The sequence below is a fragment of the Aspergillus melleus genome (assembly GCF_016097325.1).
Source record: "Aspergillus melleus strain CBS 546.65 chromosome Unknown contig4, whole genome shotgun sequence".
Taxonomy (NCBI): Eukaryota; Fungi; Ascomycota; class Eurotiomycetes; order Eurotiales; family Aspergillaceae; genus Aspergillus; species Aspergillus melleus.
Window position 1 is genome coordinate 1,697,179 of NW_025763373.1, and position 19,019 is coordinate 1,716,197.

General features: G+C 52.1%; 6 protein-coding genes across 6 annotated transcripts; 3 read left to right on the forward strand and 3 right to left on the reverse strand.

Annotated features, from left to right (window-relative positions):
- Window positions 1-1,344: 1,344 nt before the first annotated feature.
- chs3 (putative chitin synthase activator (Chs3)) lies at window positions 1,345-3,579 on the forward strand (the record flags this gene model as incomplete). The annotated part of the gene is made up of 3 exons (XM_046089234.1): window positions 1,345-3,220; window positions 3,280-3,486; window positions 3,551-3,579. The coding sequence occupies 3 exons, from the start codon at window positions 1,345-1,347 to the stop codon at window positions 3,577-3,579; spliced, it is 2,112 nt and encodes a 703-aa protein (XP_045945204.1).
- A 1,675-nt stretch (window positions 3,580-5,254) lies between these two features.
- On the forward strand, window positions 5,255-5,431 carry LDX57_007518 (uncharacterized protein; the record flags this gene model as incomplete). The annotated part of the gene is made up of 1 exon (XM_046089235.1): window positions 5,255-5,431. The coding sequence occupies one exon, from the start codon at window positions 5,255-5,257 to the stop codon at window positions 5,429-5,431; it is 177 nt and encodes a 58-aa protein (XP_045945205.1).
- Window positions 5,432-6,235: 804 nt separating this feature from the next.
- On the reverse strand, window positions 6,236-8,835 carry LDX57_007519 (uncharacterized protein; the record flags this gene model as incomplete). The annotated part of the gene is made up of 2 exons (XM_046089236.1): window positions 6,236-7,022; window positions 7,076-8,835. The coding sequence occupies 2 exons, from the start codon at window positions 8,833-8,835 to the stop codon at window positions 6,236-6,238; spliced, it is 2,547 nt and encodes an 848-aa protein (XP_045945206.1).
- A 1,072-nt stretch (window positions 8,836-9,907) lies between these two features.
- On the reverse strand, window positions 9,908-11,894 carry btgE (putative cell wall glucanase (Scw11); the record flags this gene model as incomplete). Its single annotated transcript, XM_046089237.1, has 2 exons — window positions 9,908-11,664; window positions 11,723-11,894. The coding sequence occupies 2 exons, from the start codon at window positions 11,892-11,894 to the stop codon at window positions 9,908-9,910; spliced, it is 1,929 nt and encodes a 642-aa protein (XP_045945207.1).
- A 3,831-nt stretch (window positions 11,895-15,725) lies between these two features.
- On the forward strand, window positions 15,726-16,166 carry LDX57_007521 (uncharacterized protein; the record flags this gene model as incomplete). The annotated part of the gene is made up of 3 exons (XM_046089238.1): window positions 15,726-15,818; window positions 15,926-16,050; window positions 16,133-16,166. The coding sequence occupies 3 exons, from the start codon at window positions 15,726-15,728 to the stop codon at window positions 16,164-16,166; spliced, it is 252 nt and encodes an 83-aa protein (XP_045945208.1).
- Window positions 16,167-17,198: 1,032 nt separating this feature from the next.
- On the reverse strand, window positions 17,199-18,906 carry coaT (acetyl-CoA hydrolase ACH1; the record flags this gene model as incomplete). Its single annotated transcript, XM_046089239.1, has 3 exons — window positions 17,199-17,426; window positions 17,502-18,708; window positions 18,764-18,906. 3 exons carry the CDS (start codon window positions 18,904-18,906, stop codon window positions 17,199-17,201), a joined length of 1,578 nt encoding a protein of 525 aa, XP_045945209.1.
- Window positions 18,907-19,019: the final 113 nt, after the last annotated feature.

The following is a 19,019-nucleotide window of genomic DNA, read 5'->3' on the forward strand; positions in this document are numbered from 1 at the left end:
ACGAATCTTGAGGTCCAACGGCGCTTAGACGACCACTCACTTGTCAAAGAGCCCCTATGTGAGTCAAAACTTCTCTCGTATTGGAAATTAAAACCCTGAAGAGAGATGAGGCTCTCGTCGCCAACTCCTTCCTGACAGGAGACGATCGATTGAGTTTGTTAGGGGAGGACCAGCGCATTGGGCATATTTCTTCGTATATCTCCGTACCCCACGATCAACCTCATCTTTCGATTTCAGCCCGTCATCGATCATAATATATCAGGATGCCAGCTGGTCTCACAGATCCTGGGACCGGAGTACTCCGCTGCAGTCATGGCGTTGACATTGCCGTTTCATCGTGCCGCCGGGTCGGATTAGTCCAACCATGACACGTCCGAGGGGATCCAGCAGGTAAGACAAGCACCAATGTGGAGGTCGAAAGGGGTCCAATCCGATTAAATTCCATTGGATTATGTTTTCTGTTTTCAGTGCGTGCTCCAGTGTAGGGATAATTTAAGAATTCCCCTCTTCGCAACCTGAGGCTAGTTCTTAGCGTTGCATTCTCCATCCGATCCGAGGTGTTTGGAGACAACCCGCCGATTGATCGTTAGATGGTCGCTGAACCGAGAGTCAAGGTCAATTATATGAGAGACGAAGAAGGACGCTTAGACTTGAATAATTCGTGAAATATTAAGGTAGTGCATGACCTTCAAATAGAGAATCTAGAGGACCAGTCACGGGGTCTTACCATACCAAACATACGGGCAATACCGTATTGGCTAGCGGTGTCTCGGCGCCTGAGGCCACCCCGTCTGATTCTCCTCAAATCCACTTTTTGCTCGCTGTCTTTCTTTCTTCTTCCTCTTCTACTTCAGCCCGTCCACTGTTCGTTTCTCTCTGTCATCCCTCCTCCCCCTCACTTCTCCCATTCCCTCGTTTTGGTCTCTCGTTTGACACCCCGCCCCCTCCTGTCGTTCCTGTACATCCGGTATGGAATGCTTCATACCCCTCTAGGCTCCAGTCTCCAAGTCTTGTCCGTTAATCTTTATCAGGTGGATCCCGACTTGCTCTCCAGTTCTCCACGTTCACGACTCCATAAACCCATCGATTCCCGTGGTCTTTCCGTCTGATTTGTCCGACAGCCCGAGAAATAATAGACCGGATAGCTGAACATCACCTTCGCCACACCTCACTCGTTACAACCGTCATCTACGACATATGATCACACCCCACGAACCTCATGCCATAACCTCCTCCCTTCTACGCTTTGTCCATTTCTGAGTCGATCCAGGTCCACAGCCTACCGGACGCTCTGACGTACCCTCTCTCACAACCGCAATCGAGTTGAAGGAAGGAAAGAACAAAATGGCCAGCCCCGTTGCAGGCGGATACCCTCAACCTGTCACCTCTCCTCCTCCGGTCTACCTGCGATCTTCTCCGCCTGCCTCCGACACTCATAATGCGACCCCTCGGTCCACACACAAGAGACCTTTGAGCTTTGGCTTTGGTCGCAAATCCCCCACAGCCTCGGTCCCATTGACAGACCATGTCGCAGAAGACCGGCGTGTCTCGAGAGGGCCCGATGATGCGACCTTGGCCCCCGTGTTCAATAAGACCGTCGACAATTTCCCCGTCGATTACGACGTCCCTCCGCTGCCAACGGGACGGTTCTCCAAATTGACCGTGGAAGAAGACCTGTCCCAGTCGAACAATAGCCAAATTCCTGATGGTCCTTCGCCTGCCTCCAACAGAGATTCATACGACGCTCCGCCACCGCCACCATCCCATCTTCCCCAGACATCGGCGCATGGACATACTCCGGCCAGCAGTGGCTCGTGGTCGGTGGTAGAGCCTCATGGGAAGGAAGAGCCTAAGATCCTGATCAATGCCAGCGGATCGTCGCTAGATCAAGGCGCCCCCAGCGCAAGTCATAACAGCTCTTCTCGGGGCAGCTTGGACAGTGTCGACCAGGTGCCCGAAGTTGTTGAGGAGCCGGAGCCGGAACCTTTGCACTACCACCACCGTCCCTACCAGCCCAAGGCGACCCCGCCTGCCGAGAATGCCGCAGGCAATGGCCATCTGTCGGCTCATCGCGCTCGATCATCCCGGCCCCGCTCGGCGTATTCCATTGCGTCTGATATTGACGGCCGCAATGGATCCCCTCACGGATCTCCATACCTCCATGCGCGCTCCTCATCACGGCACTCCGCCTCTCCGGACGTTCGGCCGGTCTCCTTTGTTGATCTTCTCAACACGCCCTATCCGCAACCCGGTCCCGCACCAGCGCAATTCGGCAATGCCCAGCTGCAGTCATCTGTCGGCAACAGCGCGTCGTTGCTCAGCCACAAGCAAACATTTGACATGTACCTGGCCAACGTCAAGAAGACGGACGATCCGGCCACTCAGTATGAATTTGCCATCTTCATGGTTAATGCCATGTTGGAAATGCCCGAAGATCTCGACGGGGTGGCACAGGTGTACGGCCGCAAGGGACATGAGATCACGCGAGCCAGTCTGCTAAAGGAAGCCAAATCCATTCTGCAGCGGCTGTCCGACCGCAGCTACCCATTCGCGCAATACTACCTGGCCGACGGCTATGCCTCCGGCCTGTTCAACAAGGGCAAGGAAGACCCCGACCGCGCATTCACCCTGTTTCTCGCCGCCAGCAAGCACGGCCACGTGGAAGCGTGCTACCGAACGGCACTCTGCTACGAATTCGGCTGGGGTACTCGCGTCGAGGCGGCCCGGGCTCAACAATTCTATCGTCAGGCGGCCTCGAAGAACCATCCGGGTGCCATGTTGCGCATGGCCAAGGCCTGTCTAGCCGGCGACATGGGTCTGGGGGTGCGCTACCGCGAAGGAGTGAAGTGGTTGAAGCGGGCAACAGAATCATCGGACCGGCAGTACAACTCGGCGCCGTATGAGCTGGGATTGATGCACGAGTCGGGATACGGCGACGACGTCTTCCCCGACCAGTCGTATGCTGCTCAACTGTTCACCAAATCGGCGGACCTGGGACATGTAGAGGCGAGCTACCGGCTAGGCGATGCTTATGAGCACGGCAAGCTGAACTGCCCTCGCGACCCCGCCTTGAGCATTCACTTCTACACAGGGGCCGCCCAAGGAGGACATGCGCATGCGATGATGGCGCTCTGTGCATGGTACCTAGTGGGGGCGGAGCCCGTGCTTGAGAAGGACGAGAACGAGGCGTATGAATGGGCCAAGCGAGCCGCCGATCTAGGTAAGCTGGCATTTCGTTTCTGGCAGTGATCATAGCTAATGGTTTGTCTCCGAAAATAGGTCTCACCAAAGCTCAATACGCAGTGGGCTATTTCACCGAGATGGGCATCGGCTGCCGACGTGATCCGTTGGAGGCCAACGTCTGGTATGTGAAAGCGGCGGAGCAGGGCGATACGCGAGCGACGCATCGAATTGCAGCGATTCGAGCAGCGGCCGAGGGGGTGGATCCCGCGCAGGCCGCCAGTCAGGGACAAAAGGGGAAGAAGGGTGAGTTCTCGTTCCTGCATTGCACGGATCGTCGAGGTGATCGGCAGGCTAACGGTGATAACAGAGGGCAAGAAGCGATTCGGTCTTTTTTAGTTGTCCGCTGCTGCACTAGCCAGCCAGCTTTGGTCTGATTGTACAGGGGTTTCGTGCAGTTATTTATCCAGCGATTTCGAACATAACGGCGTAATTGGAGCGACCATCTTCAGGGGTAATGCATAATATTGAACAGCGCAGACTCTGACTGGTTGATGATTGGAAGACGGTCGGTCGGTTTGGCCGGTCGCATGGGTGTATTTGGTATAGGAAACAGAAATCAGATTTTGAACATATGACTTGGTTTCCAGAGCACAGAACGGAGTAAGAAGTAGAGTAACGAGATGTCTCAGGCCACCTGTAGCGAAGAGCAAGACATGATGTATCACAATCGCATTGAGAATGGGACCTTGAAACATGGCCTCTGCATGATGTGTTTGCTCCAACCGTGTTTCTACTTCCTCGGTTTCTGATAGTTACAGTATTCTGACTGCGAAAGAATAATAAACAAACAAATAGTTACTTACTCCGTAAATCAAGTACCTGCATGCTCTTCCCAGCCTGAGTATTTGTCAATCCTTACTGTTTAGGGTGCTTCTACGGTGTAGTTACCCCTTACTCTTGCTTCTACACACAAGCATGACATGGCATCGCATCGCAGTCACATGAAATTATAAGGATTGCTACACTGTACAGACTACAGAGTAGGTCCAGTAGGTGTAGAATTCAACACCGCCTCTTAAATCATCGCTCCCTATAAATAACCCACATCACGATGACGATGACGACACATCCTCCATAGTACATACACCGTACACAGTCCCTACAATAATACTATGTAACCAAGCACTCGCCACCAACAATCCCAATCAGCCCACATCCCTTCATCCTGAGAATCCGGGTACACAGAAATTCCCCACAATTCCCCTGATATTCACCTCGCTACGGCGCACTTCCTTGGATGATGAGCGTTCAGAAAACCGGGTCCCGTGCCAATCACACCCTCCTGCGGCCTGTCGATCCCGTCGATTGTTGTTTCGGATGATGCGTACCCCGTTTTGCTTTGTTGGACGGATAACTGGCGCGGGAGGAGGTTCTGTTGCTATAAATATTCGGTTGATAGATAATTTACTAAGGGTAACAGGGTTGGTGAGTAGTGAGTACGGAGTACTGTGTAGCATAGCATAGGATAGTTATCTCGTGGTGGATCTGGCCCTGTCCCTGACTGGCGTGTCTAGTATCTACTAGGTTACGGAGCCTAAACTCCGCACCGCACCTGAAAGTGAAAGCAAGCTGGTTCTGATGTAAGTGGTTTGGGTTTTGGCTTTGGGAGTGCATGCTGCAGGTGCAGGTATAAAAGGGGAGATCGCTCAGTCTGCAGTTTCTGTTTTTTTCTCTCTTCATCCCTGGATTTGTGTCTTGCACGTTCAGTTCGATTTTTTTATCTATCGATCGATCTATCTATCTACATCTCTTTCATACTCTATCCTACCTATCTTTCTCTCTCTCTCTCTCGACGTAAGTTACCTTATCCAAGGTCCTATCTCATCCCATCGTACCTGTCTATCCAATTCCCCATCCAATTCATCCTCCCATCGATCGTTCACCTCCCCATAACCCATTTTAACTCATTGTATTTCTTGACACCCAAAACTAACAACGTTCATCACATCTCACCAGTCAACCTCCTCAACCCTCCCTCCAATCCCAATTCCAAACTGATCCCTACGCAAAAATGCAAATCTTCCAAACCCTCCTCACCACCGCCCTCCTGGCCACTTCCTTCGTCGCCGCCCGTCCCGCCGAACACAGCAATGTCGTCCGCGACTCCGAGCTGTTCGTGCGTGAGCCTTTGAAGAGCTGTATTGGTGTATGTTCCTCTTTCTCTTCTTTCCCCTCTATTAGAAGATAAGGACAACATAGACGGAATGAGATGAACTGCAAGGCAAGGAATGGGAAAAGGCTTTGCTGGATGGACGAATGGATGGATGAATAAGATATGGATAAAAGCTAACAGCTCGTGTGTGTGTGTTTGATGATATAGAAACTCCAAACCAACTCGCCCTGCACGAACGTCACGACGTCGGCGTTCGCGTGCTGTCCGCCTTTGCAGTGTGGTAGTGATAAGGTATATCCCTTTTTTTCTTTCCCTTTCTTTTCTTTACTTTCCGGTGGTTCTTCTGGATATGGTTCTGTGGGGGGTTCTGTTGGAATTTAGCTAATATCTATTTCGTTTGAATAGCTGTGCCGGTAATTTGATACCTAGATGATTTTGCTCTGTTTATCTATTCATTCATCCGGCACATCGATTTCACCAATGATCTGGCTCGAAAATATGGCTGGTCATTCGTGAGAAGACCTCTTGGTCTACGTGCGTGTGCGGAGATAGGATAAATGGATAATTGGAAGGATATGACGGAGACGGTTGAGTCAAGACAAGAAGTCTCGGGCTCGGATACCCATTGCACGATGAAAGCTAATAATGACCTTCGAGGGTATATGTATTTACTACTAGGTATCTAGCTGTCTAGCTAGCGCGCGAGACATAACAATTAATGTGTTGATAAGCGGTTACTTACTTTTGCTTTGCTTGCTTGGGGTTATATCTATCCCTGGTTCGCCGGTCTTGTCTCATTCGTGTACACATTATATTATCCATTATATAGGCCAGTGATAGCAGAGGGAGGGGAACTAAGGTGAGGAAGACCATGTCTAACTAGCAGTACATCCGCCCCAAGCTAGGCTCCACAACATCCAAAGACGTGAACGAACAGTGGGCATACACCGACTCATCCTCCGTCCCTGCGCCTGTATACTCTGTCATCTGCTCTTCCTCCCCCCGAGGGATCTCACCCCAGATGACGGGCTTCTCCGCAGCTCCCGCGTCCCCTTCTGGTGGATGACACGCCGCGCTAATTGCTGCACTACAATGCGTCGCCAGCGGCATATGCGACTCGAACCGTCGAGCCCCTGTCCCCAATAACAGACCCAGAGCGAAAATCCCCATCCAGAGAGCAATGAACATCGCCATCGGAGAATAGCAACATCCCCGAGATGAACTCTCCTCATCTTCTCTCCCGTCCGGGAAGTATGTCCTGATATTAACGAAGAAGATGCTCTGCGATACCAGCCAGTGCAGTGTGGCAGACAGCGCAAGAAGAGGGAGGCTGTACCGGTAGGGTAGACTAAGGTAATAAGTTGAGCGTTGCTGGCCGCGCGGCCAGGAAACGCGCAGCGGGCGGCGGTGGCGCGCGTACCGGTCCCATTCGGCGGCGACGAGCATGCAGGTGAGGATGCTGTTGATGACGAAGTAGAGAACCGATAACAGGATCTGTGGGGTGTTGGCGAGAAGCACGAGGGCTATCATGTCGCTGGAAAGGCGCCCGATCATGTTGTCTCCGCTGGTTTTTCCGAAGCCGAGGCTCATGGCGGACTCAAAGGTGCTTCCAGAGGGAATGGTGAGGACGAAAAGGTATATGGTTGCGACTATGGAGCAGATGCAGCTGAGGCTTGTTAGTAGGAGGATTTCTGATTTGACTCGGGCAGATGGACTCACAAGAACAGGACTGTCGCCCAGCGTGTCCAGCTGGCTGCTTGATACCATCTTTTGCGGCGAGGAAGAAGGCCGGGATAGACTTCATGGATTGCTTGCGTAGATGTTGAATAGTCCTTCAGCGGGAGCGTCGTTGGGCTCGCGGCCTGCTGCTGTACTGTGTAGCCTTTCGATTGGCCGGATGCGATAGCAGGCAGGCTCCAGGCTTGAGCCCCCCGAGTCATCTCCGCGTACGAGAGGAGACATCGGCCACGGGTAGTTGAATCAGGGCGTGTAAGGAATGAGGACAGCGCATCTCCCACTGTCAACATAAGATCCCTGCGCTTACCTCGGGTGGTCAACAGCATGCAGATGACTTTGGTAGCATTGCAGATGATGACTACTATCGCGATCGGGGGACTGAAAAACAACTGGCAGTGTTCTTCCGCCTCTTTGATCAGACAGTGAGACGTAGGAACGTGTCGAGCAGGATGATCGAATCCAACATTCAAATTTATGGAGCCATTGCCGATCAGCTCAAAGGTTACATTGGCTGCCCAAGAGCTGTTCGTCCAGTGAGCAGGATTGTCCAAGTATTCGCGCAGGGCGTCGCGAGACGGATTATAGGCAAAATTATAGTTCGCCAGGGTTAGAAGGTCATCTGTATTGCTGTAGCTGCCATACATCCCCAGCCTTGTATCATCGCGAAAGTTAAACGAGGACATCGGACGATAGAGCGCATCAGTTTTGTCATAAAAATCGTCCTGTATGTGATTAGGTGCAGAATAGTTCCACACGCGGTAGCTCCAGTGCCGAGTTTGCATTGTCCAGTTATCCACGGGGATATAGTTTTCCTTAAAGTAGTTGTATATCGACTCGCCATATGGCCCTGGCCAGGCGTGGGATCCCCATACCATGAGACTACTGGTGTTGGGAAAATGCTGTCGATCCGCCACGAAGACGAGCGTGCCATACTTTGTATTGTATTCCACATTGTACTTGGACACGCAATCCGCATTCGTCGCGTTGATAAAGCTTCCGTTGAAAATTTGTGCTCGGGTAGCTGTTTCATCGGTGCCGACGTGGGACAGAAAGATCTCATGGCTAGTAGTGTCACCAGTCAAGGACTCGTTTGGTGACAGATCATTCGGTATCATGAAAGTGCCGTATCTTAAATCCGATATTGACGAGAAAATTGCCGAGTTATAGATCATATGGATCGGAGTCGAGCTAATAAGAAGCAGCACCCATAACACCTTTCGTCGGGTGTCCATAACTGTAAAGTTGCGAAAGCTGGCGGTGCCAATGTCCAGCCATCGTGACTTGGCATGGGCCTGGTCGATATCGGCCCGGGACGGTGCGCCCAGGCTCTGCATGACATAGTTGCTAGCTCCGAGAAGAACTGTGCTCAGCACGTTAATCACAACGTGGAGTCCTGTTGCCCAGTGACTGGAGCGCGCGCATTGTCCATTATACAATTCGGCCATTTGGAACTGTCCTCGATTGCTTTGTCGCCGATAGGCGATGACTGTCGCCGTAATGGTCAGGATGATGTTGATAGCGAGGATCAGGCCGGTGATGCAGGTGCATACGACCACCCCTTTGATCCAGTCACTTCCTTCCTCGGCTTTTCTGGACCCAGGCAGTGTGCATGGGAATAAGACTTCTTTCCATCGTGAATGCTTGCGCTTCGATTTATTAGACAGATTGGAATAGCGAAACTTCTCCCGCCAGGCCAAGGGTATGCCAAAAACCCCGTGCGTCCGATTGCGGTCTGCGGTCATTGCGTTGTGTTCTGGGGGAATGGCCGATAATCTTCAAACGCAACACAGCAGATGCAGAGACAAATGATCCGGTGGTCAGGATGTTCTGCAAGCGCACATATTGTTATGAAGAGAAATTAAGCCGCACGGTCGTTTGCCCGATAACAAAGAGGCAAAAATGGGGTAAGGCTAGGATTCCGGGCTTCAGCCTCGCGGTTAGCCCTGACTCGCACCGCATAGTGTGACCTTTGATCGGGCTGACAAGGCTTGGCAGTGGTAGGAGGATGCTCGCGGGCTCTAGTATGCGGGGATCTTGTTATACGGATGCCTGGCCTGACCATGACTACAACTTAGTTGATCACGTCAACCGTTGTCATTAGTAAACATAATGAACACTTGGAGGAACTGCTTAGCTAGAAATTCATGATTGAGTAGCTAAATCTGGATGAGAGATTTAAACAGAAAATTGCTGTATCTCTCTAACATTCATAAACTTTCGGTTAGTCTAGTGAGATGGAGCCCTGCAGGCATCGCGTTCCTGAAAGTGGACGTTCTACTAATGGGGTTGCTGGCACCTAGTCAGTAGCGATTTATCGGTTTCGTTGATGATGGAAGTTGTCCTTCAGGTCGAAGAAGAACCAAGTCCCGTGGCTTATGAAGACGATCTACGGTTGACCAGAAATACCAGGCATGCCGCAACACGAGAAAGTGCGAACAGACAAATCCAGCCATTTGAACTAATGGAGGACAGTTTTCCTAGCTCATCCATTGCACGGCGATCAAATTTACTTTAGAAAGACAACAGGAAGTCTTACAGAAGTATACTACAATCTTATCGTGATAATTAGCATGTACAGTACATATTGACAAAAAAGAAAAGAACATGGAAGCACCAGTCAGTGAACACGTCAAATAAAGTGATATCTACTACATGAAAGAAAAGGCCTTCCAAGTATTGGGGATCTCAAGAAGATGAAAGAAAAAAGGAAACCCTCCGAGAGGAGCCACACGAAAAGAAATTTGAAAAAGAAACTCCAAACATATATATCCCTTTAACCTATGAACAATTGAACCAAGTTCTTAAGCCTCACGCTTAGAACTGGTCAATGCAACCCCAGTAGCGCTCGACGTCGAACTCGCCGGCATCCTTCCAGAGGTCGTTGGAGTAGGAGAAGAAGACGGACAGGGAGCCGACCTCCTCAACCAGAGCCTTGATGGCGGCGGCCTGCTGGGAGGCACCGGGGACGGCGAGACCGTTGGCCTCACCCTGGCTGGGCCAACCGGTCTCCAAGTTGATGACATCCTTGCCGTCACAGATACCCTCGAGGATCTTGACCTGAGACTTGGCGAACTTACCAGCCTCCTTGGGAGAAACCTCGGCGTTGAAGAAGGGGTGGATGTTGGCACCGACGACGTCAATGGCGCTGCAGAGAGCGGAGCCGCTCTGCTCCCAGACGTTGATGGGCTCAGTGGTGGTGATCTGGCCGGAGTAGCCGGCAGCCTCGAACTTGGACTTGGAGGAGGCGATGAAGCCAGCAAGCTCGGAAGCGCTGCAGTAGCCGTTCTGGATGGACTCGTTACCGACGACGATCAGGGTGACGAGGTCCCACTCGGCCCACTTGGAGATGGCAGTGACCTGCTCCTGGGCACCGGAGATGCCGCTGCCGTCAATGAAGACACCGATGATCAGCTGGAGGCTGTGCTTGCGGGCGGCCTCGCCGATGTACTCGAGACTGTTGCAGTCGGTGGAGTAGACACGGACGTGGCTGAATCCCTTCTGGGCGATGACGGCGATGTCGGACAGGACGTCGCTCTTGGACTTGCACTGGCTGTCGTTGGTGTAGGGAGAGTAGGTCATACCCATCTGCTTGCCGCTGACACCGGTGGGGACGGCAGTCTTGGAGCTAGAGGTGGACGAGGGAGCGGCCTGGGTGGTGGGGACGGCAGTAGTGGTGGGAGCAACGGGAGTCTGGGAGACAGCAGGGGTGGTGCTGGGAGCCTCGGGGACGGGAGCCGGGGTGGAAGTGGGCTCGTTAGAGTCGGTGAAGGGGCAGACATAGGAGATGTCGGTGCGGGTGACGGTCACCACCTGCTCAGGCTGAGTGTAGGTACCCGGGGTGAAGGTGGCCGGGGTGGGGTAGACCACAACGGTGCTGGAGGGCACGTAGGTGGTGGTGGGAGCGATGGTGTAGGTACCGGCGCTGGGGCAGACGTAGGTGGTGGTCTCAATGACGCTGGTCACGGTCGAGCCGCTGGGCTTGACGGTAGCGTAGGGGCAGGTGACCGTGGTGGCGGTCTCGACGATGGTGGTAACACCACCGTAGGTGTGGGAACCGCTGGGCAGGTCGGTGGTGGTGGCTCCACAGACGGTGGTGGCATCGGTGACGGTCACAGTCGTGGCGGGGACGGTGAAGGTACCGGTGGAGGGGAAGTTGGTCACACCGGGGGTGGGCAGAGTCACCTCAGGGGTGGGAGCGGGAGCGGTCGAGGCAGGCTGCTCGGGGGTACCGGTAGGCTCGACACCGGCCGGGGTGGAGGCAGTAGGCTGCTCAGGCACGGCGGGAGCAGTAGTAGGCTCCTCGGGGACCGCGGGGGCAGTGGTGGGCTCCTCGGGGACCGCGGGAGCAGTGGTAGGCTGCTCGGGAGTACCGGTAGGCTCGACACCGGCGGGGGTGGAGGGGGTGACGACCACGGTCTCGGTGGTGTAGCTGGTCGAGTGACGGGTGGTGATCACGTTGGAGGTCACGGTGCTCTCCACGGGGGCGGGAGGGTTGGGAGCGGAGGTGGCCTCGACGGGGGGAGCGGAAGTAGGCTCAGCAGGAGCGGAGGTCGACTCGATGATGGGGATCACTGATGATATTTTTAGCGGGTGTCCACGTTGGAGTGATATGATGTTATGCCAACATACAGGTAGGGTTTCCGTAGTAGGTGATGACCTCGGTGGTGCATCCGCACTGCTCCTCAGGCTCAGGCTGGAGAGCCCGACGGTGGTGAAGAGAGTCGTGACGGCGCATGTGAGCGACGTCCGCCATGGCCGTACCGGCAAGAGCGGCCGCGGTGGCCAAGAAAGCACCCTTCATGATGAACGAAGAATGGGTTTTATTGTTTTGTTTTCTCAAAAGGTGGAATCAAAGAATGCCCGCTGAAAGAGTGAAGCGGTGGTCAACAAGTTCAACCGAAAGGAAGGAATTGGAGGAAGGGAGAAGGGAAAGTAGGGGGGGAAAGGGCCGGTAGCCTCTTTTTGATCTTGACTGACAGGGGGATAAGGAAGGGAAGGGAAGGAAAGGAAGGAAGAGAAAGGAAAGGGAAGAAAAAAGAGGGACGAAGCCAGGAAGAAGAAGGCCGAAAAACGAGAAGGGGGGGCGAAGGGACTGGGCAGTCTGGCCCCAGTGGACAACCCGATTAGGGGGTAGTGCTCGACGCTAGTTCAGGCACCGGTTGCCCGCTATTGGTGGCGGCTCTCTCACTGGTGCTTGCTCGGTTCGGATAGAAGTGGGGGTTGCTCTGCCTGTGTCTTTGTCGTGTCTCACTGACCTGTCCTTGCTTGTCTGGTGGTCTTGCGTGTTCTTGGAGTCCTGGGCAGGTTGCCAGGTATTCACGTATGGAGTACCGAGGTGTGTTCTTGGTTCAATTGTTTAGTTGTACCCAAATACAAGATACGAAGTATCTACGGAGTAGTACGAAGACTTGAATTATTCTGATATGTTTGACTGATGATAACGCTAGATATCCCCGTAATCCACCACTGTCTGGGGGCTAAACGCCCTATCCGAAGGCTTGGACAAGCGGCAATCTCCAGATCAACTAGTGAAATGAAGAACTCATCTGCCATTTGTATAGACAAGGAATACAATGTTCAAAGTGTACATTCACCGTACAGAACAGAGAAACAGAAAGCGAGTGTAAAAGTCAAAGACCCAGGCAAAAGACGGTCAACCCAAGTGGGAATCGCGTAAACGCTAAACTCCCCCGCCTCTGCAGCCAAGTGGGGCCAGACTTTGATTTGGGTCCCTTAAGGCCCGCATTCTCGGTTCGATTGGCTGCTCAGCCGCAGCTTTAATTTCCGCAGACCCACCGGCTGCCTCGGGTTGGACCAACTTTCGGCTGCTTTTTGTTTACTCCGTAATTTTACTTTAGCACGCAGGACCGAAATCAGGGGTCAGGAGGGAATTGTCATTTCTGATGATTCATTTATAATATGATTCTGAATATTCAGCCTATATTCAGTCGGGATGAAACGTTTCGTGCAGTTGATACATTTCCTGCATATTCCCAGAAAGTGAATCAACGCAGACACATCAAGTCGACCCTGGTTAGGACTCCGCGGAGTACATGTACGGTGTACAGTAACGAAATGAAACCGCCACCAGAATAATTGGCAATAGGTCATCCACGGACCATCTCCGCTCTCGCCGATCGCCATTTCCTTTTCTTTCCCTTAGCAAATCTCCATTCTGTTTCTATTCTGGATCTGAATTCTGAATGCTGGATTCGAGGTCTGGACTTATCGAAGTTGACCTGAACAATGAACACACTACGAGTCAAATCCGGTGGAACTCTATCTTTCCCTCTGAGCCTGAAATGCCGAGACCCGACTCTATCCCTGGAGATGGGGATGGAGATGCAGATGGAGATGTCTCAGTCTGCGTTCTTTCTGCTTACTAGCGGGGACTGAAAGTGAAATCAACGGTGCGAAACCAGAAATGCAAAGGAAATATCAATCCTGCATAAATTAATTGCGGGATCGTGGCGCACCACGATCGCCCGGAACATACGGGGTCGAATGCAAGGAACAAACGAGAAGAATGTGGCGGTGGCTTTTCTGCCTCGTCTGTCTGTCTGTCATCCTGTTGGTTTCGGCTTCCAGGTACGGAGTAGGTACCCTTGACTTCTAAGTCTTGTTACGGTGAGCACCGTAGGATGAGGATCCTCGAGGGTTGTGATCGCAGAGATCAGCAGGCCTCGACCCGATTGCTGTCCCTTTTCCCCTCCACTGCGGCCCCTGATCGAGGCTTGGCTTGAGTTTTTCGCTCTGAAGGTAGCTATGGAGACGGATTCAAGCAGTGATCAACGTTTTAACGGTCAACTTGGTTGACTTGGAGAAGTCAATGCTGATAGATAGTCTGATAGTGTCGAACTTAGACATGTCTTGGATGAGATTGAGAGTCAGCCAGCCAGGTAGCCCCTTTACGGCGATTCAACGGTAACGGTCGTGGTAGGTAGCGCGAACCCCTGAGTTGGGGGTTGGCAGGTCAGGACGAGGATCCATCTCTTCAGAGTAACTAACTATATTTCTCGATATCTTTAAGTATTGCATAAAATAAACAATAGATCAATCAGTCCCTGAAGAGTGAAGACATTCATGTCTGAGACACTGCAATCATAGACGAAAAATATGATCTCATCCCGTATTATCCTTCATCATCCTGCCCGTCCGCAAATTCGCCCCTCCGTCTAATTCACCTCGTATAGTTAGCGTGCGACCAGCCCGGTCCCTGTCGCCACGTTGTCACACCCCTATGTTGGTCAACCATTGACTGTCAACTGTCAAGTAAGTCAGTGCCTCAGTCCAATCGACTGCGTGTCAGACTCAGATGGCTGTCAGAGTCAGCCCTGCATAGGGCTCCAACGGAGGATTGGGCCTGAAGTCTTGAACAGGAATTTCCTGGTTTGGCTCAGGGGCTGTCATTCGGTAGGCATGTTGCTGCCTGAGGTGTACACTGCCAAGCATCTCTTCCCAGCATGACTTTTCCCTCCATATTCATCAATTGATTTAGTCGGAATCGTCAATTCGGCATTCCTAAAGACACTCTCTTCATTTATTATCACCGCAATGCAACCTAGGACCTAGAAATCCCACACATCTCCTGACTAGCAGAGAGTGCGAGAATGTACTCCCAACATAGAAACATCCAGGAGTCGGAATACTTCAGTCCAAAGTTCACAATTCGAAGGGTAGATCTTCTCTCAAAAGGTCGAGCAGATATCAATTCAATCTCAAAGCACCATGGAATGCTTCAAACAAAAGAATAAAAACCCACCAAGCAAAACAACAATTATATGAAACCCCAGATCCCCAACTGGCTACCACCCCAGATATCAAGACCACATGAACGATGCAGGGTCACCAACTATTCCAAACCAAACCCTCGGTTTCCAACCCAGAAACAAACTAAGTACAGAGGAAGTACCATCTATATATCCCCACCATACAACCAGTACCTCCTCGTCGTCCGGAAAACCGCCCTCCCGACCGACACCACACCACCCACCACGATCATGCCATCGCACCGGACCACACCACACCACATGCAAGCATTCACCCTAACCACGCCATTCATCCGACCAAACCACCACACCACCATAATAAAACAACCCAGCTCAGCCTCAACCATCCCGCGAACAGACAACCCACTATTCCATCTGCGGCCTAGTCGCACTCGGCTTTCCCGATCCTCTTTGTTATGGATCCCCTGTCATTGGACCGTGGGTGATCCTGCGCTGTAAATCTCCCATACTCTGGGTTTGATCCGGTGCGAGGTGTCATGGTCTGGGGGCGGTGATACGATGACTCGATGGATTGATGGATTTGCTGGGTAGGTAGTGAGGTCGGTCGGGTTGGATCGTAGAGTGGTGAGGTGATGCGATTCGGATCCGGATGTGCCTTGTGCCTTCGAGGTATAGATGAAGGTGGAGGTGAGGAGGTGTATATAAAGTGTGTTCTGGTGAGTGGCTATAGAGATATTAGTTTATCATACACATACAGCAGACTGTCGATTGGGTCTACATACTTTCCCTTTCGCTATATTATACACTTCTTCGATTCCTTGTCATTTTATAACCACACATACTACATACTACATACTACACACACTTCACCTACCTACATACCACTCAACCAAACCATCAAAATGCCCAAAGAAGACATCCACACCACCACCCAAGCCCGTCTCCAAAACGACTACGGCGCTGACCTATGGGTGAAGAACGCCACTCCTCATCGTGTATGTCCCCCTCTCTACCTCTCCACTACTTCTCTCTCCCCTTCACAAGCAAGCAAGCCATACACAAAGCAAACCCACAACTAAACCCAAAATCCAACAAAAAACAGCACCCAACAGCAGGCCGCGGTCTCTTCGCCGGCCTCCAAGACGTAAAACAATATAACGTGGACTCGGGGTGGGCGAAACGCGGCAACGACGAGTCGTCGGGGTTGTTTGGGTTTTTGTTTGGTCGGTGAGTTTTTTTCTCTTTTACCCACTCTGTTTGTGTTGCCTTGCGGCGTGATGTGCTGGTTGAAAGAACTGACTGGGGATAGGATATTCGGGGGTGGATATAGACGGCCGGAGTAATCCATCTATCTATCTATCGATTGGTTGATTGATTGATTGAGCTGGTGGGTTGGATTGGATTCCTTAGAGAGAAAGATGGAGGAAGTGAGGATGAAACAAGATGGGAAGAACTAAGAAGAAGAGGAGGAGGAGGGTGAATACCTAACGGGATACGATAATCAGGTTGAAGCTTTTGCTTTGGTTTGCTTTGTTTGATTTTAGCATGCTGGATATATGTTTTTTCACATTCTATTCTGGGTATATATTTTATCTTCATTTACATTTACATTTACATTTACATTTACTGTGACTTTTTCACATTTAGTATATCATTCTCGATGGCATTTGCTTCTATGTATAATATGTATCAGTCCAAAAACAATATGACAACAGTAAGTTCTATTCTAGATACTACCTTCCTATCGCAATCACAACTATACTGACACTATCATTCTATAAAACCCTATCTACATACATACATACATACATGCAGTGACAATCTCTTCTCCACTTCAAATCTACCATCCGATATCCGATACAACACACCCCCGCATTTCTTGTCCGGGGAATGTCAAATGTGGAACGTGAAACATGAAACATTCTACGTCTGAAGATACTTGGATGATCCGGTGGAGTGGGAGGGTGGAATAGAATGTGGATCTGCCCTACCCGTCATCTATCACTTCATTTTTGTTGATCTTGACATTCAGAGTAAACGACCATGGCTCTGGAGGATTATCTTTAGTTTCTCTGACCTGGGTATAATCGTTGGTGGTGGGTGTGGCATGGTATGCTATACTATGATACTTACCTCTTCTGTACTCCGGTGGGTGGATATAGAGTTAGATGAGTAGGGGGACAGCAATAGCAGGACATCAAATACACACATATCTACATGATATCAATCAGCAGATTCAGATCCCTTCATTTAACCTACAAATAGTATCAAGTAATAACTTGTAACATGATATAAGACTCCATATTCATCGATCCATCAACCCATTGAAATACCAACAGTCAATCATCTAGTTCCATTCATCTAAATGATCTACTCTACTCCCAACTATCAATCTTCATGGTTCCCTTCTCCTGCAAGCTCTGGTGCATCTTGAACGCCTGGAACAGCAGATGCGGCTCATGACCCATGCCCTTACGCAGACACTCGAATTCAGCTCGGTCCAGGTAATCCGTCAGGATGGGCTTGTAGTCGGGGTGCGAGCACTTGTTGATGATGACGCGAGCGCGCTCACGGGGGGAGAGGCCGCGGACGTCGGCGAGTCCCTGTTTTTCATACATGTTAGTGTCACGGTGATATGGAGACAGAAAAAAGGGAGGGGGAGTGGGGGGTTCAGGTACCTGTTCCGTAACAACCACGTCGAGATCGTGCTCCGTCTGGTCAATGTGCGTACAGAACGGCACGATGCAGCTGACACCGGTGGGATCGGTCTTGCTGGGTCGCGTGGACGGCGTGTGCATGATACTGTACTTGGAGCTACGCAAGAAATCGGCCGATCCGCCGAGACCGTTCAGCATGCGCGAGCCCATGACGCAGGTGGAGTTGGCGTGGGCGTAAATGTCGACTTCGACGGGGGTGTTCATGCCGATGCAGCCCAGGCGGCGGATGATCTCGGGGGAGTTGGAGACCTGCTGGGAGCGCAGGAGGAGCTTGCCGGCGTAGCGCTCCCAGTTGTCGTAGAAGCGCTTGAAGCCGTCGGGGGAGAAGCGGATGGAGGTGGCCGTGGCGAAGTCGAGGTTGCCGCTGTCGAACAGGTCGAGGAAGGAGTCCTGCAGCACCTCGGTCCAGACCTTCAGGTTGGTGAAGTCGGCGCCGCCCTTGCTGAGGCCGCCGATGACCGCGTTGGCGATGTTGCCGATGCCCGACTGGATCGGGAGCAGGTTCTTGGGCAGTCGGCCGTGGTTGACCTCGTGCTTGAGGAACTCGATCAGGTTCGTGGCGATGGCCTGCGAGCCGGCGTCCTCCGGCGCGTTGGGCTGCGTCTGGTCCGGGTAGTCCGACTCGACGATGGCCACGACCTTCTCGGGGTCGACGGGGATGTGCGGCGTTCCGATGCGGTCCTCGGGCGCCATGATGAGGTAGGGCTTGCGGTTAGGCGGCAGGTCCGACAGCGCAATGTCGTGTAGACCCTCGAACGAGGGACTGGCCGTGTTGACTTCGATGATGACCTTGTCGGCCATCTGCACCAGTTCGGGCGACGCGCCCACCGACGCACCGGGAATGATGCCACCGTCCTCGGTGATGGCGGAGGCCTCGATGACCGCGACGTCCAGCTTGTTGCGCGGCTTATTTAACGTGTAGTATCCGTAGACCAGATCCGACGGGAACATGCTCAGATGCTTATCGAAGAACTTGATCTGGCCATTGTTAATGCCCTTGGCGATCTCCTTGCCGACCTGATGCGGACTCCGGCGCTCGATCATGTTCAATCGGGCCCATCGGTTTTCAGTCTCCGCGCCTGACGAAGCGCCGACGAACAGGGTATATTTCAGTTTTCCTTCCAGCTTGTTCTTCTCAACGTGGTCGGCCAGCGCGGTGGGAACTTTCCTGGTCAAGTTAGCATTGAGCTGGAGATTTCAGACACAGAAAGGTGGAAACATACTTGGGATAACCCACACCCGTAAATCCGGACCAGCCGATGTACGAGCCATGAGGGAAATGTTCCACGAGGTCCTCAGCCTTGGCCAATTTGCTGAGGTAGGAGGGTCGTCTGACACGGCTCCTTAGGAGAGCAGAGGCCGACATTGTGAGGAGACAGGGCGAAGAGAAACCAATGAGGGAGGAAGGAGGTAGGACTGAATGAATAGAGGGAGAGATGGGGAGAGATGGAGAGATAGAGAGAGGAAGAGGAAGAGAAA